Genomic DNA, 24140 nt, shown 5'->3' with positions numbered 1-24140 from the left:
TCTTGTTATGTACTGAAAGCATATAAGCTTAAAGTTGAATTATTTTTGTGTTTGACTTCAGTTTATTCACACTGCAGTGTTTAAAACGATCATAATACTTAAATAGTTGATTGACCAGAATGACTTTATGCTCACACTTTTTCCACACTTTGCAAATAAGCAGAGGTTCTGAGGATTTGGTAGGTGGAGTCATGGAATAATGCATTTCTCAGTGTTTTCTTACCTACAACAGGTCACGTTTAACTGGTTGCTAAGTATTGTATAGGCCTGAGTTGTACTTAAAACTGTTTCTGTGTGTTCACAGTTAGAGCTGCAGTCCACTGGACCATCCACTCCCTCTATCATCCTGGATGATGAGGGTAACATCATCAACAGTCAGGATGACAAAGGTCAGCCGATTCATTTTGTCTTTGAGGACATTCACTGGACCTCAGAGATCAGTCAGCAAGATGCTGCCCGCCACCTGGAGGTCACACTCTACCCCTTCAAGAAGGTAAAACGCCAAAGTTCTGCATGTTTGACCTGAATGTTTTAGTCAGCCCATTTTATAATTGTGTGACTGTTTCTTCACAGGTTTCCTACTTGCCGTTTTCAGAAGCATTTGAGCAAGCTAAAGCAGAAAACAAACTGGTGCATTCCATTCTGCTTTGGGGAGCTTTAGATGACCAGTCCTGCTGAGGTGAGATGATGAACATATACTTAAAACTTCCCTAAAGATAGGAATTAAAAAAGATTGAAAATGGAAAAAAAAAAAAAATCAAAATGCATAAAAATAAAGGCTTATGAAAATATCAGATATCCTCATTTTGGTTTCTTCTGGAGTGTTCACACACACATACACACTTGACTCAATTCTTTTGGACCTTTTTTTCGATTTGGAGAGATGTGACCAAATGACTGATGTTTGGTTGGACGAATAATGTGGTCTTGGTCAAGATCAAATTATACAATGGTACAGTGTGAAGTAATTTTATTGATTGATTTGGAGCTTTTGACCAGTTACAGGAGGTTCCATTTGCAGGGGTGGTGGCCCAGTGGTTAATGCACTTGGTTTCAGTGTGGAAGGTTCCCGGTTCAAATCTCACCCCTGCCACATTTCTCCATGTAATGTGGAGTTGCGTCAGGAAGGGCATCCGGCGTAAAACTTGTGCCTATTCCACATGCAGATCCACCTTGGATTTGCTGTGGCGACCCCAAGTGCAAATAAGGGAGCAGCCGAAGGGACTTTTTTACATTAGGTTCCATTTAAATGTGCAGTTGTTATTCACTTTATTAGTTTCTCCTACAATCGAATTACAGTGTCTGACTGCCATATTATGCAGAATCATTCATTTTTGGCACAGCAAGGTTGTTGCCAAATAGGAAGTAATCTCACATATTACACATAAAGTTGTTGCTGGTGGTGGTAATGCTATAATAATACTACTGTATTAATACAGCAGTGGAAACAATGCAAACTGAAATGAACCAGTAGATTTTTCCTTGATTGATTTACAATGTAATACCTTTGGAATTGACCAATTGACAAAGTAGTCCTGCACCCTGAGAACGTAAAGCCCGGGCCGGTACGTAAGGTTTAATTAGGTCAGCTAGGTAGGGAGGTGCCAGTCCATGAATAATTTTATAGGTTAGTAGCAGAACCTTAAAATCTGATCTCACTGGGACAGGAAGCCTGTGAAGGGATGCCAAAATGGGTGTAATGTGGTTGTACTTTCTGCTTCATGTCAAAAGTCTGGCTGCAGCATTTTGAACCAATTGGAGAGCCCTAATGCTAGACTGCGGTAAACCAGAAAATAGAACATTGCAGTAGTCCAATCTAGAAGAGATAAATGCATGGATCAGGGTCTCAGCATCAGCCATAGACAGGATGGGACAAATCTTCGCTATATTTCACAGGTGGAAGAAAGCAGTCCTAGTAATATTTCTAATGTGGAGGCCAAAGGACAGTGAAGGATAAAAAATTACCCCAAGGTTCCTCACTTTGTCAGTGTGATGTATGACACAGGAGATGAGGCTGAGTGTTAACTGGTCAAATTGATGCCGATGTCTCACTGGACCAAGAACCATCATTTCAGTCTTATCAGAGTTTAAAAGTAGGAAGTTTCTAGACATCCAACTTCTCACTGATGCAAGGCAATCTTCTAAGGATTTTATGTGAATGAGATTACCAGCAGTTATTGGCATGTATAACTGAGCATCATCTGCATAACAGTGAAACATAATCCCAAAACGCTGCAATATGTGCCCAAGGGGTGCTATATAAAGGGAGAAGAGCAGGGGGCCTAAGACAGTCCCCTGTGGAACCCCAAATTTCATGTCACTAAGGTTAGAGGTAGTGTTACTGTACAAAACACAGTGAGAACGACTGGTCAAGTATGACGTCAGCCATGCACGGGCACTCCCAGTAATCCCAAAATTATTTTCCAGCCTATCAAGTAGAATATGATGATCCACGGTATCAAATGCATCAATGTATCATGTATCAGTTGTCAAGAGATTTATAATGTTCAGTTAATTCAAAATGCTGCAGCTAGAGTGCTGGCAGGGACTAGAAGGAGAGAGCATATCTCACCCATATTGGCCTCTCTTCATTGGCTTCCTGTTAATTCTAGAATAGAATTTAAAATTCTTCTTCTTACTTATAAGGTTTTGAATAATCAGGTCCCATCTTATCTTACGGACCTCTTAGTACCATATCACCCCAATAGAGCGCTTTGCTCTCAGACTGCAGGCTTACTTGTAGTTCCTAGGGTTTGTAAGAGTAGAATGGGAGGCAGAGCCTTCAGCTTTCAGGCTCCTCTCCTGTGGAACCAGCTCCCAATTCAGATCAGGGAGACAGACACCCTCTCTACTTTTAAGATTAGGCTTAAAACTTTCCTTTTTGCTAAAGCTTATAGTTAGGGCTGGATCAGGTGACCCTGAGCCATCCCTTAGTTATGCTGCTATAGACTTAGACTGCTGGGGGGTTCCCATGATGCACTGAGTGTTTCTTTCTCTTTTTGCTCTGTATGCACCACTCTGCATTTAATCATTAGTGATTAATCTCTGCTCCCCTCCACAGCATGTCTTTTTCCTGGTTCTCTCCCTTAGCCCCAACCAGTCCCAGCAGAAGACTGCCCCTCCCTGAGCCTGGTTCTGCTGGAGGTTTCTTCCTGTTAAAAGGGAGTTTTTCCTTCCCACTGTTGCCAAGTGCTTGCTCACAGGAGGTCGTTTTGACCTTTGGGGTTTTTCCGTAATTATTGTATGGCCTTGCCTTACAATATAAGGCGCCTTGGGGCAACTGTTTGTTGTGATTTGGCGCTATATAAATAAAATTGATTGATAATGGGAATAACATATCCAGAAAAGGCAAACCTAATCAAGTACAATATAAAATGAAAACGTGCCTGACAATTACAATATACAGCTGTATAAGAGAAGACTCAAATGCTACCTCAGGTGACTACTTCTGCAAAGGGTATCAAGATAGTGTAAGACAATGTTAAATTGTAATCAGTCAGAAAAACATTTTGTTCCTTCCCCTCTTTCTATCAAACACATCAACAATACTGTTGATGTCCACTTTGTTGGTGTGGCTTCTTTAAATACACAGAAGTCCTAATGATGAGAGACAATCCTGACCCATAGTAGACCTGAGGTAGCTTTTCAGTCTTCTTAAACATGAAAATGACCTCTCTGCTGAGCACGATGGAGCAGGTATAACTGCCATATTGACGAAGTTCCCAGATGTTAATGCATTTTCAATGGGGATTCGCGACTGAATGCTTGCAAAATATTCTGACCTGGATATCGAGCCAGTAAAATTAATTAACATTAAATTGTGTCAGGAAAGTATTAAACTTACTCTGACACTCACACATTCCCAAATATTAGTGTTGAAAGTTACATGGATCTGCGCTGTTAAGCTATGCTGCTCGGCTGAGCTGCTGCTGTATTCAACGCAGCGCGGCTCCTAAAACCATTACAGTACATATATTATATTATATTATATTTTTACACAATTATCCTTTATTGACTGAGTTTCATTCATGACGTCAGTGGTGTGTGTGCACATCTCTGTGTGTAAGTGAAGAGTTAATGGTCCGTGTCCTCGGACGATACAGGCACGGGCAGGAAACATACACCTGTTTATCAACCAAATGTCACAGACAAAATGACAAGAATAACCAAAACCACTTACTCATGGAATGAAATATTGTTTCCCTTGTTCCTCCGTTTGTGGGATTGCCAACATGCGCAGCTTTCCGGCATATTCCACCTGTTTCTTGACAAGACTAATTTAACTTCTATGCGTGCTGCTTCCTGACTTGCCCGGAATTAAAATGGCAACCACGCCTCCTTGCCGGGACACAGTTCAGTGCAAGTGCAGCCTCTAGTACTCATATATATAAAACCTCTTTGGTTGGTCCACAGGTGGCCTTTAGTTCTCTTACTCTCCACCAGGCGGCAGCACTGCTTGAGTGGGCTTCATGCTGGCATTTACAATCCTAGAGCCTGGCACTAGACTCTGGAGAGTTGAAGACATCTGTTCTACTTCTACACTGATGATGGTCATCACACTTTCGAGTAAAATTTAGGTTTAGGTTTTAGGTTAGGTTTTAGGTTAAACTTTATTGTCCCCACAGGGAAATTTGTCTTTGGCTCACAGTGTTGTTTGACACATACACAACATTCACAACATTTAACATCCGAACACACAGACAATGGTACAACAGTCAGCTGATCTGCACAAATACAACAAATAGAATATGACCATGTCATGATATTGCACAATCCCAAGTAAAGTGCATTTGCAGATAAAGTGACTTCAGTATATTGAACCTACCCAATAAATAACATTATAATTACAATTCAACAATTAAAAAACCACATTCCTACTTTCTTGTCTTATTTAACAAAGCCACTGACATGGGAACAAAAGAGAGTTTGAACCTGTTACTGCGGTGCTTGATCGCTCGATAGCACCTCCCAGAAGGTAGCAGGGTATATTCACTGTGCAGTGGATGGGAGGGTTCTCTGATTATGGCTTTAGCTTGTGCCAGGACAGAGGTTTCAAAAATTGTCTGGAGAGAAGGAAACTCCTTCTGTCCTATGATTTTCATTGCATTTTTTACAAGCTGTCCAATTTTGGTTTTACCCTGCACTGTGAGTGAGCCAAACCAGGCCACTATTCCATATCTAATGAGGCTCTCCAGCACCGCATTATAAAAACAAACCATGATTCGGGTGCTTACTCCAAACAATCTAAGTCTTCTGAGGAAGTGGAGTCTTTGGGAAAGTTTCTTACATAAAAAATCCACATGCACATTCCACCTCAGAAGATTATCCACATAGATTCCCAGATATTTCACTGACTCCACCTTTTCTATCTCCCTGCCTCCAATGATTACTGGGTCATGGGGCAGGAGTCTTTTTGGATCAAATACCATTTCTTTGGTTTTAACCCCATTTAGAGTCAAGTGGTGCTCCTCACACCAAGCCTGAAAGCCTATTATCCGTATCACCTTTCGCCACATCCACACAGAGCAGTACAAATGTCATCATCAATTTTTTTTCTTGGCCTTTGGAATATTTTTTTTTAGACATAAACATATTTTCCTTAACATGGCCCATGCCAGAATTTCTCAGCCCATCTGCCCAAATTTGAGCATTTTGCCGAGCCCAGGGGGCCGGTTGCCCCTGCTCCCCCACCTCCTACACCTATGATTACGTGAACATTGCACAAACATTTCAAAAACACTGCATGTACATGTTTGCGTCAGTGCACCGCATCAGAGCACAGCTCATCTGAACGATTACAGTGAGATATTAAATCCATCATAAATGTACTTTTACAGCTACTTAATATGCATATATCGCGGACATGAATGAGTGAAGCTCATCAGCATCTCACCATGTCATTTAGGTTCTTCCGACTTTATTTTGAGTAAATGCATCAGGGCAGCATTAGCATGGCAAAAACCTTTCAGCTTCTGGGGGGGCTCCCCCCCCAGACCCCCCTGTGACTGATCAATTGGCACTTCCTGTTTGAGTGTGAGCTTGCCAATTATTTCCCGTGAGATTCCATGGGATCTCGTCTGTCAGTCCAGGAAGTGTTTGAAATTTGAACATTTCCTGTTTTACTGTGGATTTGAAAATTGGCACTTCCTGTTTAGGACACCCTGTACCAGAAGGAATGAACATGTAACTGTTTTACCAAGCTATTACAATATAAACATGACAAAAAGTTACCTTTTTAGATGGTTCCAAATGCATTCTCCACCTCATTAAGCGCAGAGAGAGGGGGGGGGGGGAGCGGCAACTAGAACAGTCCCCTGTTATTCTGGAAGCAATTAGAAGCGTTTTCAAAAGTCACCTCGGAGAGAAAATGATTTATCCACTATGAAACCCGTGACATCCAGCGGAACAAAGCACGGCATCCAGCTAGGAACACAGCGGGTGGGATCATCACAAAGAAGTATGTACAAGTGCGCGGATCAAAGTTGTGCAAGTGTCACAGCACCTTTATTCGAAATATTCAGGTGTTAAATTGCCCTGAAACAGCCAGGGAGCCTGTCAATCATTTTTGGTTCGTACTAAGTAAGAAATACAGTAATTGTTCATAGCATTTCAGTTAATTTCAATTTATTTTTATAGCACCAAAGGCCCCTCAAATCGGTAAGGTTTAGACCTCACCTACCCCATGTGCAAACACATTGGTGACAGTGGTCAGGGAGGAAACTCCATCAGCATTTTAGGATTTTTATAGGAAGAAACCTCAAGCAGACCATACAGTAGTGTTCAGAATAATAGTAGTGCTATGTGACTAAAAAGATTAATCCAGGTTTTGAGTATATTTCTTATTGTTACATGGGAAACAAGGTACCAGTAGATTCAGTAGATTCTCACAAATCCAACAAGACCAAGCATTCATGATATGCACACTCTTAAGGCTATGAAATTGGGCTATTAGTAAAAAAAGTAGAAAAGGGGGTGTTCACAATAATTGTAGCATCTGCTGTTGACGCTACAAACTCAAGACTGTTATGTTCAAACTGCTTTTTTAGCAATCCTGTGAATCACTAAACTAGTATTTAGTTGTATAACCACAGTTTTTCATGATTTCCTCACATCTGCGAGGCATTAATTTTGGGTGAAATTTCATAGACATCTGTCCATGACTTCCTGTTCCGGAGCACAGCGGTGTTCTGCTGTATCTGTTAGCTGTTTGAGTTCTTTGAATTAACAGTCTTTTTCAAGACTTTTTTACTTTTTTACTTTTTTTTTACTTTTTCACCGTGCTCCAACGCCTAAGGAAGACCTCTAACGGTCGAAGCATCGCGACGGAGCTCTTTTATCAGCTGGCCTTCATCAGCGTTGGCAGGCTAACTAGCTTGCTAACGCTTTCGTTTTTATTTTTGTTTTATTTTTTAGCACTGTTGTCGTGCTGCTCCACAGCTTGCCTAGTGGATTTTTATTTTATTTTTTAGCACTGTTGTCATGTGTTACCTGTGCTGCTCCACAGCCTGTTCAGTGGATTTTTATTTTATTTTTTAGCACTGTTGTCGTGTGTTACCTGTGCTGCTCCACAGCCTGTTCAGTGGATTTTTATTTTATTTTTTAGCACTGTTGTCGTGTGTTACCTGTGCTGCTCCACAGCCTGTTCAGTGGATTTTTATTTTTTTTTAGCACTGTTGTCATGTGTTACCTGTGCTGCTCCACAGCCTGTTCAGTGGATTTTTATTTTATTTTTTAGCACTGTTGTCGTGTGTTACCTGTGCTGCTCCACAGCCTGTTCAGTGGATTTTTATTTTTTTTTTAGCACTGTTGTCGTGCGTTACCTGTGCTGCTCCACAGCCTGTTCAGTGGATTTTTATTTTATTTTAGCGCTGTTGTCGTGCGTTGCCTGTGCTGCTCCACAGCCTGTCCAGTGGATTTTTAATTTTATTTTTAGTACTGTTGTCGTGCGTTACCTGTGCTGCTCCACAGCCTGTTCAGTGGATTTTTATTTTATTTTTTACCACTGTTGTCGTGTGTTACCTGTGCTGCTCCACAGCCTGTCCAGTGGATTTTTGTTTTGTTTTTTGGCACTGTTGTTGTGTGTTACCTGTGCTGCTCCACAGCCTGTCCAGTGGATTTTTATTTTATTTTTTGGCACTGTTGTCGTGCGTTACCTGTGCTGCTCCACAGCCTGTCCAGTGGATTTTGATTTTGATTTTATTTTTTTTAGCACTGTTGTCGTGCGTTACCTGTGCTGCTCCACAGCCTGTCCAGTGGATTTTGATTTATTTTTTACCACTGTTGTCGTGCGTTACCTGTGCTGCTCCACAGCCTGTCCAGTGGATTTTGATTTTATTTTTTACCACTGTTGTCGTGCGTTACCTGTGCTGCTCCACAGCCTGTCCAGTGGATTTTTATTTTTATTTTTTTTTATTTTTTTTTGGCGCTGTTGTCGTGCGTTACCTGTGCTGCTCCACAGCCTGTCCAGTGGATTTTTTATTTAGCGCTGTTGTTGTGCGTTACCTGTGCTGCTCCACAGCCTGTCCAGTGGATTTTTATTTTTATTTTATTTTATTTTTTAGCACTGTTGTTGTGCGTTACCTGTGCTGCTCCACAGCCTGTCTAGTGGATTTTTATTTTGTTTTAGCACTGTTGTCGTGCGTTACCTGTGCTGCTCCACAGCCTGTCCAGTGGATTTTGATTTAGCACTGTTGTCGTGCGTTACTGTGCTGCTCCACAGCCTGTCCAGTGGATTTTTATTTTTATTTTATTTTTTTAGCGCTGTTGTCGTGCGTACCTGTGCTGCTCCACAGCCTGTCCAGTGGATTTTTATTTTGTTTTAGCACTGTTGTCGTGCGTTGCCTGTGCTGCTCCACAGCCTGTCCAGTGGATTTTATTTTATTTTATTTTTTAGCACTGTTGTCGTGCGTTACCTGTGCTGCTCCACAGCCTGTCTAGTGGATTTTTATTTTGTTTTAGCACTGTTGTCGTGCGTTGCCTGTGCTGCTCCACAGCCTGTCTAGTGTCGGATTCCCTGTTTGGGAATCCGCTAGCTTAGCGTAGCTACTAGCTCTTAGCCGTTTTAGCATGGCGGCTTCTCCTGTCTCTCCCATACTTTTCTGCTCTGGGTGTGAAATGTTTAGTTATTCCTCGGCCTCTTTTAGCAGTAACGGTACTTGTAATAAGTGCAGCTTATTCGTAGCTTTGGAGGCCAGGCTGGGCGAATTGGAGGCTCGGCTCCGCACCGTGGAAAATTCTACAGCTAGCCAGGCCCCTGTAGTCGGTGCGGACCAAGGTAGCTTAGCCGCCGTTAGTTCCCCCTGGCAGACCCCGTGCAGTCGGGAAGGCAGGCTGACTGGGTGACTGTGAGGAGGAAGCGTAGCCCTAAACAGAAGCCCCGTGTACACCGTCAACCCGTTCACATCTCTAACCGTTTTTCCCCACTCGACGATACACTCGCCGAGGATCAACTCTGGTTATTGGCGACTCTGTTTTGAGAAATTGAAGTTAGCGACACCAGCAACCATTGTCAATTGTCTTCCGGGGGCCAGAGCAGGCGACATCGAAGGACATTTGAAATTGCTGGCTAAGGCTAAGCGTAAATTTGGTAAGATTGTAATTCACGTCGGCAGTAATGACACTCGGTTACGCCAATCGGAGGTCACTAAAATTAACATTGAATCGGTGTGTAACTTTGCAAAAACAATGTCGGACTCTGTTGTTTTCTCTGGGCCCCTCCCAATCAGACTGGGAGTGAATGTTTAGCCCGCATGTTCTCCTTGAATTGCTGGCTGTCTGAGTGGTGTCCAAAAAATGAGGTGGGCTTCATTGATAATTGGCAAAGCTTCTGGGGAAAACCTGGTCTTGTTAGGAGAGACGGCATCCATCCCACTTTAGAGGGAGCAGCTCTCATTTCTAGAAATCTGGCCAATTTTTTTGGATCCTCCAAACTGTGACTGTCTAGCGTTGGGACCAGGAGGCAGAGCTGTGGTCTTATACACCTCTCTGCAGCTTCTCTCCCCCTGCCATCCCCCTATTACCCCATCCCCGTAGAGACGTGCCTGCTCCCAGACCACCAATACTAGCAAAAATCTATTTAAGCATAAAAATTCAAAAAGAAAAAATAATATAGCACCTTCAATTGCACCACAGACTAAAACAGTTAAATGTGGTCTATTAAACATTAGGTCTCTTTCTTCTAAGTCCCTGTTGGTAAATGATATAATAATTGATCAACGTATTGATTTATTCTGCCTAACAGAAACTTGGTTACAGCAGGATGAATATGTTAGTTTAAATGAGTCAACACCCCCGAGTCACACTAACTGTCAGAATGCTCGTAGCCGGGCCGGGGCGGAGGATTAGCAGCCATCTTCCATTCCAGCTTATTAATTAATCAAAACCTAGACAGAGCTTTAATTCATTTGAAAGCTTGTCTCTTAGTCTTGTCCATCCAAATTGGAAGTCCCAAAAACCAGTTTTATTTGTTATTATCTATCGTCCACCTGGTCGTTACTGTGAGTTTCTCTGTGAATTTTCAGACCTTTTGTCTGACTTAGTGCTTAGCTCAGATAAGATAATTATAGTGGGCGATTTTAACATCCACACAGATGCTGAGAATGACAGCCTCAACACTGCATTTAATCTATTATTAGACTCTATCGGCTTTGCTCAAAAAGTAAATGAGTCCCCCCACCACTTTAATCATATTTTAGATCTTGTTCTGACTTATGGTATGGAAATAGAAGACTTAACAGTATTCCCTGAAAACTCCCTTTTGTCTGATCATTTTTTAATAACATTTACATTTACCCTGATGGACTACCCTGCAGTGGGGAATAAGTTTCATTACACTAGAAGTCTTTCAGAAAGCGCTTGTAACTAGGTTTAAGGATATGATTCCTTCTTTATGTTCTCTAATGTCCATATACCAACACAGAGCAGAGTAGCTACCTAAACTCTGTAAGGGAGTTAGAGTATCTTGTCAATAGTTTTACATCCTCATTGAAGACAACTTTGGATGCTGTAGCTCCTCTGAAAAAGAGAGCTTTAAATCAGAAGATGTCTGACTCCGTGGTATAACTCACAAACTCGTAGCTTAAAGCAGATAACCCGTAAGTTGGAGAGGAAATGGCGTCTCACTAATTTAGAAGATCTTCACTTAGCCTGGAAAAAGAGTTTGTTGCTCTATAAGAAAGCCCTTCGTGAAGCTAGGACATCTTTTCTACTCATCACTAATTGAAGAAAATAAGAACAACCCAGGTTTCTTTTCAGCACTGTAGCCAGGCTGACAAAGAGTGTCAGAGCTCTATTGAGCTGAGTATTCCATTAACTTTAACTAGTAATGACTTCATGACTTTCTTTGCTAACAAAATTTTGACTATTAGAGAAAAAATTACTCATAACCATCCCAAAGATGTATCGTTATCTTTGGCTGCTTTCAGTGATGCCGGTATTTGGTTAGACTCTTTCTCTCCGATTGTTCTGTCTGAGTTATTTTCATTAGTTACTTCATCCAAACCATCAACATGCTTATTAGACCCCATTCCTGCCAGGCTGCTCAAGGAAGTCCTACCATTATTTAATGCTTCAATCTTAAATATGATCAATCTATCTTTGTTAGTTGGTTATGTACCACAGGCCTTTAAGGTGGCAGTAATTAAACCATTACTTAAAAAGCCATCACTTGACCCAGCTATCTTAGCTAATTATAGGCCAATCTCCAACCTTCCTTTTCTCTCAAAGATTCTTGAGAGGGTAGATGTAAAACAGCTAACTAATCACCTGCAGAGGAATGGTCTATTTGAAGAGTTTCAGTCAGGTTTTAGAATTCATCATAGTACAGAAACAGCATTAGTGAAGGTTACAAATGATCTTCTTATGGCTTCGGACAGTGGACTTATCTCTGTGCTTGTTCTGTTGGACCTCAGTGCTGCTTTTGATACTGTTGACCATAAAATTTATTACAGAGATTAGAGCATGTCATAGGTATTAAAGGCATTGCGCTGCGGTGGTTTGAATCATATTTGTCTAATAGATTACAGTTTGTTCATGTAAATGGGGAATCTTCTTCACAGACTAAGTTAATTATGGAGTTCCACAAGGTTCTGTGCTAGGACCAATTTTATTCACTTTATACATGCTTCCCTTGGGCAGTATTATTAGACGGTATGCTTAATTTTCATTGTTACGCAGATGATACCCAGCTTTATCTATCCATGAAGCCAGAGGATACGCACCAATTAGCTAAACTGCAGGATTGTCTTACAGACATAAAGACATGGATGACCTCTAATTTCCTGCTTTTAAACTCAGATAAAACTGAAGTTATTGTACTTGGCCCCACAAATCTTAGAAGCATGGTGTCTAACCAGATCGTTACTCTGGATGGCATTTCCCTGATCTCTAGTAATACTGTGAGAAATCTTGGAGTTATTTTTGATCAGGATATGTCATTCAAAGCGCATATTAAACAAATATGTAGGACTGCCTTTTTGCATTTACGCAATATCTCTAAAATCAGAAAGGTCTTGTCTCAGAGTGATGCTGAAAAACTAATTCATGCATTTATTTCCTCTAGGCTGGACTATTGTAATTCATTATTATCAGGTTGTCCTAAAAGTTCCCTAAAAAGCCTTCAGTTGGTTCAGAATGCTGCAGCTAGAGTACTGACGGGGACTAGCAGGAGAGAGCATATCTCACCCGTGTTGGCCTCCCTTCATTGGCTTCCTGTTAATGCTAGAATAGAATTTAAAATTCTTCTTCTTACTTATAAGGTTTTGAATAATCAGGTCCCATCTTATCTTAGGGACCTCGTAGTACCATATTACCCCATTAGAGCGCTTCGCTCTCAGACTGCGGGCTTACTTGTAGTTCCTAGGGTTTGTAAGAGTAGAATGGGAGGCAGAGCCTTCAGCTTTCAGGCTCCTCTCCTGTGGAACCAGCTCCCAATTCAGATCAGGGAGACAGATACCCTCTCTACTTTTAAGATTAGGCTTAAACTTTCCTTTTCGCTAAGGCTTATAGTTAGGGCTGGATCGGGTGACCCTGGACCATCCCTTGGTTATGTTGCTTTAGACGTAGACTGTGTTTCTAATTATTGTATGGCCTTGCCTTGCAATGTGGAGCGCCTTGGGGCAACTGTTTGTTGTGATTTGGTGCTATACAAGAAAAAAGTTGATTGATTGATTGATTGATTGATTTTGGAACCAAGATGTCTTGTTGAAACACCCATTTCAAGGGCATGTCCTCTTCAGCATAAGGCAACATGACTTCTTCAAGTATTTTGACATATCCAAACTGATCCATGATACCTGGTATGCGATATATAGGCCGAACACCATAGTAGGAGAAACGCCCATATCATGATGCTTGCACCACCATGCTTCACTGTCTTCACTGTGAACTGTGGCTTGAATTCAGAGTTTGGGAGTCATCTCACAAACTGTCTGCGGCCCTTTGACCCAAAAAGAACAATTTTACTCTCATCAGTCCACAAAATATTCCTCCATTTCTCTTTAGGCCAGTTGATGTGTTCTTTGGCAGATTGTAACCTCTTCTGCACATGTCTTTTATTTAACAGAGGGACTTTGCGGGGGATTCTTGCAAATAAATTAGCTTCACACAGGCGTCTTCTAACTGTCACAGCACTTACAGGTAACTCCAGACTGTCTTTGATCATCCTGGAGCTGATCAATGGGTGAGCCTTTACCATTCTGGTTATTCTTCTATCCATTTTGATGGTTGTTTTCCGTTTTGTTCCACGCATCTCTGTTTTTTTTTGTTTTTGTTTTTGTTTTTTTGTCCATTTTAAAGCATTGGAGATCATTGTAGATGAACAGCCTATAATTTTTTGCAGCTGTGTATAAGTTTCCCCTCTCCAATGAACTTTTTAATCAAACTACGCTGTTCTTCTGAACAATGTCTTGAACGTCCCATTTTCCTCAGGCTTTCAAAGAGAAAGGCATGTTCAACAGGTGCTGGCTTCATCCTTAAATAGGGGACACCTGATCCACACCTGTTTGTTCCACAAAGTTGACACACTGACTGACTGAATGCCACACTACTGTTAAATCAAATAAGTCTGGAATTAGATTACAAACCCCTTCCACTGGCGCTTGAAACATCACAATAGCTCGATCAGCTTTGCACAGATGGAAAAGCACATTCCTGCCCAACAGATTGGGTTGACTCAGTGATCCCTTCTTACACAAATTAATGAGCGGATGAGTCCTCTGTTCAGCTACAGCTCCCTGGTGACCTGCAGCAGGATGAAGCAGGTACAGATAATGGATGGCTGAATTATTATTATTTTATTTTAGGATCAGGCATATCACTTCAAGAACTAAACTGTTAAAAAATACAGTAAATACTCTCTGACATATGAATTGGGATCCAGATTTGGCTGATACTGGAGGAAGTCTAAGTCATGACGACATGACACCATACCATGTGCAAACAGGAGCAATTAAATATATATAATCAAATATCGCCACACTTGTCAAATCAAATCAATCTTATTTATATAGCGCCAAATCACAACAAACAGTTGCCCCAAGGCGCTTTATATTGTAAGACAAAAGCCATACAATAATTACAGAAAAACCCCAACGGTCAAAACGACCCCCTATGAGCAAGCACTTGGCAACAGTGGGAAGGAAAAACTCCCTTTTAACAGGAAGAAACCTCCAGCAGAACCAGGCTCAGGGAGGGGCAGTCTTCTGCTGGACTGGTTGGGGCTGAGGGAGAGAATCAGGAAAAAGACATGCTGCGGAATAGAGCAGAGATCAATCACTAATGATTAAATGCAGAGTGGTGCATACAGAGCAAAAAGAGAAAGAAACACTCAGTGCATCATGGGAACCCCCCAGCAGTCTAAGTCTATAGCAGCATAACTAAGGGATGGTTCAGGGTCACCTGATCCAGCCCTAACTATAAGCTTTTTCAAAAAGGAAAGTTTTAAGCTTGGTCTTAAAAGTAGAGAGGGTGTCTGTCTCCCTGATCCGAATTGGGAGCTGGTTCCACAGGAGAGGAGCCTGAAAGCTGAAGGCTCTGCCTCCCATTCTACTCTTACAAACCCTAGGAACTACAAGTAAGCCTGCAGTCTGAGAGCGAAGCACTCTATTGCGGTGATATGGTACTATGAGGTCCCTAAGATAAGATGGGACCTGATTATTCAAAACCTTGTAAGTAAGAAGAAGAATTTTAAATTCTATTGTAGAATTAACAGGGAGCCAATGAAGAGAAGCCAATATGGGTGAAATATGCTCTCTCCTTCTAGTCCCTGTCAGTACTCTAGCTGCAGCATTTTGAATTAACTGAAGGCTTTTCAGGGAACTTTTAGGACAACCTGATAATAATGATATTATTATCATATTATCAATAATGATATATTATTGTGAACACCCCTTTACTACTTTTTTTACTAATAGCCCAATTTCATAGCCTTAAGAGTGTGCATATCATGAATGCTTGGTCTTGTTGGATTTGTGAGAATCAACTGAATCTTCTGGTACCTTGTTTCCCATGTAACAATAAGAAATATACTCAAAACCTGGATTAATCTTTTTAGTCACATAGCACTACTATTATTCTGAACACTACTGTATTCAGTGGGGTGATCATCTGTCTAACAAGTCCAAAGTGAAAAACAACACAAGATAGATAGAACACGCAGTGACAGAAATGTTGCACTTAAACAACCCTATATAAATAATTTGTCATAGGATAGTTGTTTAGACATCAAAGTACCTTTAAAGTCCAGAAAACAGTACTGCATTACTCATGCCTGGTCATATCTCAATTCTACACTAATTTAGGATCATGAGAGATTCTAACATTAGGTTTTCGAAGTTTAAATGCAGAGTTGCACTATTATTTATAACAGCTTTTTATAAATGTTTGCAGTTTTTGCAATGAAACAACTTTAAATATAAACTCACGAGTGTCTTCTCAGTTCTTAACGTAAACTTTTTTGACATGTATTTGCTAGTGCAGTTTTGTGCTTGAAGATTCAAAGTTTTTTCCTCTACATCTGTGTAGGTTCGGGGCGAACTCTCCGGGAGACCGTCCTGGAAAGTTCGCCCGTCTTGGCCCTGCTTAATCAGAGCTTCATCAGCAGCTGGTCCCTGGTCAAAGAGCTGGAGAACATGCAGGTGAGAAGTCACGGCAGAGGAACACCTTCTCTTTTCAGAAACATTGATCAACTGATTCGTCTCATAGACGAGTGAGCTGTGATTAATCCACCATGTCCTCATTTCCTCCTTCAGGCTGATGAGCAGAACCCTGAGTTGAGTGAAAAGGCCCGATTGCACTTGGAGAAGTATAGCTTTCCTGTGGAGATGATGGTGGCACTGCCCAATGGCACTATTGTAAATACTTTGCTGTTTAATTACCCAACATCTCACGAATCATAGTTGTAGGCTACAACATGTTATTTAAAAAAAATTGATGAACATATTTCTCAAATTAAAATGACTGACTTTTCAACATCAAATGCCTTTTCTTCTGCTTAGGTCCACCACATCAATGCAAACAATTTTCTTGACCAGACCGCCATGAAACCAGAAGAGGAAGGTACAACTTTCAGCTTCTCAGGCGGTTTTGAGGACCCGTCCACTTCCACTTATATCAGCTTCCTTAAGGAAGGGTTGGAAAAATCCAAACTGTTCTCAGCACCGTAAAACCTCTCTGCTGCATGTCTGATGAATCCTTCAGTAAGGGCGTACAGAAGCTTTTTTTTATTTGTACTGGCAGCTGATACATCCCTTTACCTTCTAACTGTATTACTATGAGGGCTTTTTGCGGGGAGGGGGGTGGGGGGGTTGCCATAAATGTGGTTTTATACTTTTATTTTAAAACATACAGTATTATTATTGTAACTTAAAGTACACAAAAGAAAAATGGGTAAAATGTCACTTCTTAGTTTTTTGGTTATTTTCAAATGGCATTTTACATAGAAAAGCTCTGCACAGTGAATGGTTACATCTTAAAGGGGTCATGTTGTGCAAACCCCGTTATCTGCATTTACAGCTAAATATGCATGTAGAGAAATGTCCCTGCAACAAGCAAAATTAGGCCTGAAATACCCTTCTTAAAGATCATGTGTCATACTGACTGAGGCTGTGTGAGTTGGCCACACCCTCACCACACTTAAGAAACAATACCTGCCTCTTAGTACATACTTAATGTTATTTAGTACATGCGACACAATCATTACTGTAATACGTATTAGAGGTAAATGAGTAAGAAGACAGAATTTGGGCATAGTACGCTGTTGCCATCTTACATCTCCTTCAACCTGGATGTGCACATCCACATACAGTATGCAATGTTTTTTTAAAAGCTCCTTCCTACAGAGAGAGGGTTTGTCAAGCAAGTGGTCTTCTCCATTTTAGGCAAAAGATGCAAAATAGGCAACTTCTTTAGGACAGTTTTTGTTACGGGTCTTGATGCCTAGTTCTGATTTTCTGCCAAGGTAGCTTATTTTAATACCTCCCCCCATCACCTTGTCCATCTTTTGTAAATCTTGTAACCACAATGTGAAGATGGGCACAGAGGAAAATAAATTTGGTCCAGTATTTTCAAGGGGGAGGTTCAGTACAAGAGATACGTGGTGTAAATGTGGCATGAGTGACCAGAATGCATTTACATTTGTCATGTTGCCTGAGTGATCGTTTTGAGCTGTATAACTTCAATTCTCCCTGAAGAGATGATGACCTACAGTAGTGTATTATCTTGCTGTAAGGCTGCACAATGTGACCCTTTTCAGATATACAGAGCTATTGTTATTACCTTGTAAGAGCTGTCTGCAATGCTCTGCGCCATGGAGCCAGCACCATACTCAACGATATAAAAACCAAACACACTTGTTTTCTTGCTGGTGACTGTTCAGAGATGGAGCGGTTGTTGCTTGCAGTTGACTCTCAGCAGTTTGTGAGGATATTGCCCGAATGCTCTAGCCGGGCTGGACAATGTCTGATGTCATTGCTGAGGCAGCTGGAGGAAACGCCCTTCATCTCTGGAGACAAGCAGCAAGATGAACTAAACTGTGATGGATCTTAGCTATTAGTGTTTGAGATTGCAACCATGTTTTATGTGATCACATTTTTTAACTGATAATCAGTGGTTTCATTGGCCATGAGTCATGTGTCAGTGGAATCACATTGTTATGGGTTTGAAACTTGTGTAAAGCTAGAAGGGGAGGCACGTTTTCCCCTATGTCAAATTTAGCTTTTTGTATTGTAAAGGAAGAAGATATTTGAATTTGATTACCGTGCATCCCGAAAGTATTCACAGCACTTCACCCTTCCTGCGTTTTATGTTACAGCCTTACTCCAAAATGGATGAAATTCACTTTTTCCCCTCAGAATTCTAGGCACAATACCCCAGAATGACAATGTGAAAAAAGTTTGAGATTATTGCAAAGTTATTAAATTATATATATAACAAGAAATCACGCATACGTAAGTATTCACAGCCTTTGCTGTGAAGCTCACAGTTGAGCTTAGGCACATCCTCTTTCCACTGATCGTCCTTGAGATGTTTCTACAGCTTAATTGCAGTCCCTCCTGGGGTAAATTCAGTTGGTTGGACATGATTTGGAAAGGCACACACACCCGTCTACATATAAGGTCCCACAGTTGACAGTCCATGACATCCTGGATGAAAACCTGCTCCACAGTGCTCCCGACTGGGGGATGGTTCATTTTTCAGCAAGACAATGACCCTTATGCTGCGTTCACACTGGACGCCACAAATTTGTGTCCCTCGCCTGGCGATGGACGCGCTACCATCGCCCAGTGTGTTGCTCTGCTTTCGGTGCGAAAATTCGTCCCAATGCGTCATCAAATAGGAGGAGCATCCATTCCGCTCGCCGTCAAGTCAACACGGCGGACCTTGATCACACGGAGCAAGTTGCTGTGCTCTATTAGTTGTGGAAAGCTGACAAACATCGCCAGCGGCGCCGTCCCTGGGTTCACAACATCTTCATGAGACGTTTCATCATTTGCTGCAGGAGCTGTGTCTGGATGACAGCTACTTGCAGCGGTACTTCCGCCTCTCCAGGACCCAGTTTGAGGACCTCCTGTCCCGTTCACGCGCACACATGTGAACAATTAAAAAAAAAAAAAACTGGCTGCCGCTGCAGTTCTTCACTCTCCTTTCCAGCTCTGTCATAATTGTGTTATAAACCAGTCACCATTTGTTTTATTATACATCTGTGTAGTTAATAAAAACGTCCTTCCATAGGGATTACATGGCAACCTGTCGCTGTCACTCGCGTGGCATCCGGTGTGAATGCGGCATTAGCACACAGCTCAGATATCAAAGGAGTGGCTTCAGGACAACTGTGAATGTCCTTTAGTGGCCCAGCCAGAGCCCTGACCTGAATCCAATTGACTATCTCTGGAGAGATCTGAAAATGGCTGTACACAGATGCTCCCCATCCAAATCAATTGAGACGTGCTACAAAGAGGAATGGGCAAAACTGCCCAAAGATAGGTGCACCAAGCTTGTGGCATCAGAAGACTTGAGGCTAATTGTTGCTGAAGGTGCATCAATAAAGTATTGAGCAAAGACTGTGAATACATACAGTAGTGTTCAAAATAATAGCAGTGCTATGTGACTAAAAAGATTAATCCAGGTTTTGAGTATATTTCTTATTGTTACATGGGAAACAAGGTACCAGTAGATTCAGTAGATTCTCACAAATCCAACAAGACCAAACATTCATGATATGCACACTCTTAAGGCTATGAAATTGGGCTATTAGTAAAAAAAAAGTAGAAAAGGGGGTGTTCACAATAATAGTAGCATCTGCTGTTGACGCTACAAACTCAAAAGTATTATGTTCAAACTGCTTTTTTAGCAATCCTGTGAATCACTAAACTAGTATTTAGTTGTATAACCACAGTTTTTCATGATTTCTTCACATCTGCGAGGCATTCATTTTGTTGGTTTGGTTTATCCTTGGTTGGATCCTCTTGCTTGCCTCTACTGGTGGTTGGCTCTCACTGCGGTATTGTATCACTTCCTGTTCCGGAGCACAGCGGTGTTTTTCTGTATCTGTTAGCTGTTTAATCTGCGCAGTTAGATTGATCTAGTTATCTAGATTACGATTTGTTTCCCAGTGTAATCTTTACGTGCCTTAACTAAAGCACTCCTTCTGCTGAATCACCTCTAAATTATTTACACATTATTCACTTTGCGTGTTTTTAGGAATCCGCTAGCTTAGCGTAGCTACTAGCTCTTAGCCGATTTAGCATGGCGGCTTCTCCTGTCTCTCCCGCACTTTTCTGCTCTGGGTGTGAAATGTTTAGTTATTCCTCGGCCTCCTTTAGCAGTAACGGTACTTGTAATAAGTGTAGCTTATTCGTAGCTTTGGAGGCCAGGCTGGGCGAATTGGAGACTCGGCTCCGCACCGTGGAAAATTCTACAGCTAGCCAGGCCCCTGTAGTCGGTGCGGACCAAGGTAGCTTAGCCGCCGTTAGTTCCCCCCTGGCAGATCCCGAGCAGCCGGGAAAGCAGGCTGACTGGGTGACTGTGAGGAGGAAGCGTAGCCCTAAACAGAAGCCCCGTGTACACCGCCAACCCGTTCACATCTCTAACCGTTTTTCCCCACTCGACGACACACCCGCCGAGGATCAAACTCTGGTTATTGGCGACTCTGTTTTGAGAAATGTGAAGTTAGCGACACCAGCAACCATAGTCAATTGTCTTCTGGGGGCCAGAGCAGGCGACATTGAAGGAAATTTGAAACTGCTGGCTAAGGCTAAGCGTAAATTTGGTAAGATTGTAATTCACATCGGCAGTAATGACACCCGGTTACGCCAATCGGAGGTCACTAAAATTAACATTAAATCGGTGTGTAACTTTGCAAAAACAATGTCGGACTCTGTAGTTTTCTCTGGGCCCCTCCCCAATCGGACCGGGAGTGACATGTTTAGCCGCATGTTCTCCTTGAATTGCTGGCTGTCTGAGTGGTGTCCAAAAAATGAGGTGGGCTTCATAGATAATTGGCAAAGCTTCTGGGGAAAACCTGGTCTTGTTAGGAGAGACGGCATCCATCCCACTTTGGATGGAGCAGCTCTCATTTCTAGAAATCTGGCCAATTTTCTTAAATCCTCCAAACCGTGTCTATCCAGGGTTGGGACCAGGAAGCAGAGTTGTAGTCTTACACACCTCTCTGCAGCTTCTCTCCCCCTGCCATCCCCTCATTACCCCATCCCCGTAGAGACGGTGCCTGCTCCCAGACTACCAATAACCAGCAAAAATCTATTTAAGCATAAAATTCAAAAAGAAAAAATAATATAGCACCTTCAACTGCACCACAGACTAAAACAGTTAAATGTGGTCTATTAAACATTAGTTCTCTCTCTTCTAAGTCCCTGTTGGTAAATGATATAATAATTGATCAACATATTGATTTATTCTGCCTAACAGAAACCTAGTTACAGCAGGATGAATATGTTAGTTTAAATGAGTCAACACCCCCGAGTCACACTAACTGTCAGAATGCTCGTAGCACGGGCCGGGGCGGAGGATTAGCAGCAATCTTCCATTCCAGCTTATTAATTAATCAAAACCCAGACAGAGCTTTAATTCATTTGAAAGCTTGTCTCTTAGTCTTGTCCATCCAAATTGGAAGTCCCAAAAACCAGTTTTATTTGTTATTATCTATCGTCCACCTGGTCGTTACTGTGAGTTTCTCTGTGAATTTTCAGACCTTTTGTCTGACTTAGTGCTTAGCTCAGATAAGATAATTATAGTGGGCGATTTTAACATCCACACAGATACTGAGAATGACAGCCTCAACACTGCATTTAATCTATTATTAGACTCTATTGGCTTTGCTCAAAAAGTAAATGAGTCCACCCACCACTTTAATCATATCTTAGATCTTGTTCTGACTTATGGTATGGAAATAGAAGACTTAACAGTATTCCCTGAAAACTCCCTTCTGTCTGATCATTTCTTAATAACATTTACATTTACTCTGATGGACTACCCAGCAGTAGGGAATAAGTTTCATTACACTAGAAGTCTTTCAGAAAGCGCTGTAACTAGGTTTAAGGATATGATTCCTTCTTTATGTTCTCTAATACCATATACCAACACAGTGCAGAGTAGCTACCTAAACTCTGTAAGGGAGATAGAGTATCTCGTCAATAGTTTTACATCCTCATCGAAGACAACTTTGGATGCTGTAGCTCCTCTGAAAAAGAGAGCTTTAAATCAGAAGTGTCTGACTCCATGGTATAACTCGCAAACTCGTAGCTTAAAGCAGATAACCCGTAAGTTGGAGAGGAAATGGCGTCTCACTAATTTAGAAGATCTTCACTTAGCCTGGAAAAAGAGTCTGTTGCTCTATAAAAAAGCCCTCCGTAAAGCTAGGACATCTTTCTACTCATCACTAATTGAAGAAAATAAGAACAACCCCAGGTTTCTTTTCAGCACTGTAGCCAGGCTGACAGAGTCAGAGCTCTATTGAGCTGAGTATTCCATTAACTTTAACTAGTAATGACTTCATGACTTTCTTTGCTAACAAAATTTTAACTATTAGAGAAAAAATTACTCATAACCATCCCAAAGACGTATCGTTATCTTTGGCTGCTTTCAGTGATGCCGGTATTTGGTTAGACTCTTTCTCTCCGATTGTTCTGTCTGAGTTATTTTCATTAGTTACTTCATCCAAACCATCAACATGTTTATTAGACCCCATTCCTACCAGGCTGCTCAAGGAAGCCCTACCATTATTTAATGCTTCGATCTTAAATATGATCAATCTATCTTTGTTAGTTGGCTATGTACCACAGGCTTTTAAGCTGGCAGTAATTAAACCATTACTTAAAAAGCCATCACTTGACCCAGCTATCTTAGCTAATTATAGGCCAATCTCCAACCTTCCTTTTCTCTCAAAAATTCTTGAAAGGGTAGTTGTAAAACAGCTAACTGATCATCTGCAAAGGAATGGTCTATTTGAAGAGTTTCAGTCAGGTTTTAGAATTCATCATAGTACAGAAACAGCATTAGTGAAGGTTACAAATGATCTTCTTATGGCCTCGGACAGTGGACTCATCTCTGTGCTTGTTCTGTTAGACCTCAGTGCTGCTTTTGATACTGTTGACCATAAAATTTTATTACAGAGATTAGAGCATGCCATAGGTATTAAAGGCACTGCGCTGCGGTGGTTTGAATCATATTTGTCTAATAGATTACAATTTGTTCATGTAAATGGAGAATCTTCTTCACAGACTAAAGTTAATTATGGAGTTCCACAAGGTTCTGTGCTAGGACCAATTTTATTCACTTTATACATGCTTCCCTTAGGCAGTATTATTAGACGGTATTGCTTAAATTTTCATTGTTACGCAGATGATACCCAGCTTTATCTATCCATGAAGCCAGAGGACACACACCAATTAGCTAAACTGCAGGATTGTCTTACAGACATAAAGACATGGATGACCTCTAATTTCCTGCTTTTAAACTCAGATAAAACTGAAGTTATTGTACCTGGCCCCACAAATCTTAGAAACATGGTGTCTAACCAGATCCTTACTCTGGATGGCATTACCCTGACCTCTAGTAATACTGTGAGAAATCTTGGAGTCATTTTTGATCAGGATATGTCATTCAAAGCGCATATTAAACAACTATGTAGGACTGCTTTTTTGCATTTACGCAATATCTCTAAAATCAGAAAGGTCTTGTCTCAGAGTGATGCTGAAAAACTAATTCATGCATTTATTTCCTCTAGGTTGGACTATTGTAATTCATTATTATCAGGTTGTCCTAAAAGTTCCCTAAAAAGCCTTCAGTTAATTCAAAATGCTGCAGCTAGAGTACTGACGGGGACTAGAAGGAGAGAGCATATCTCACCCATATTGGCCTCTCTTCATTGGCTTCCTGTTAATTCTAGAATAGAATTTAAAATTCTTCTTCTTACTTATAAGGTTTTGAATAATCAGGTCCCATCTTATCTTAGGGACCTCGTAGTACCATATCACCCCAATAGAGCGCTTCGCTCTCAGACTGCAGGCTTACTTGTAGTTCCTAGGGTTTGTAAGAGTAGAATGGGAGGCAGAGCCTTCAGCTTTCAGGCTCCTCTCCTGTGGAACCAGCTCCCAATTCAGATCAGGGAGACAGACACCCTCTCTACT

The 24140-nt window shown here is 41.4% G+C and overlaps 1 protein-coding gene across 1 annotated transcript in view; it reads left to right on the top strand.

The window, feature by feature from the left end:
- The window catches only part of selenon (selenoprotein N), a 30602-nt gene extending 12525 nt beyond the window's left edge, over positions 1–18077 (top strand). Inside the window, exons 8-13 of the mRNA XM_034159682.1 lie at positions 305–493; positions 574–679; positions 16021–16133; positions 16248–16349; positions 16494–16664; positions 16701–18077. Of these exons, the coding sequence (XP_034015573.1) occupies positions 305–493; positions 574–679; positions 16021–16133; positions 16248–16349; positions 16494–16661 (678 nt within the window). The 3' untranslated portion in view covers positions 16662–16664; positions 16701–18077. The remainder of the gene's footprint in view (positions 1–304; positions 494–573; positions 680–16020; positions 16134–16247; positions 16350–16493; positions 16665–16700) is intronic.
- The last annotated feature ends 6063 nt before the right edge of the window (positions 18078–24140 follow it).

The sequence above is a fragment of the Thalassophryne amazonica genome, chromosome 19 (assembly GCF_902500255.1).
Source record: "Thalassophryne amazonica chromosome 19, fThaAma1.1, whole genome shotgun sequence".
NCBI classification, from domain to species: Eukaryota; Metazoa; Chordata; class Actinopteri; order Batrachoidiformes; family Batrachoididae; genus Thalassophryne; species Thalassophryne amazonica.
The sequence above is the reverse complement of the archived record's forward strand: the minus strand, read 5'-3'. Positions and strand labels throughout refer to the sequence as shown.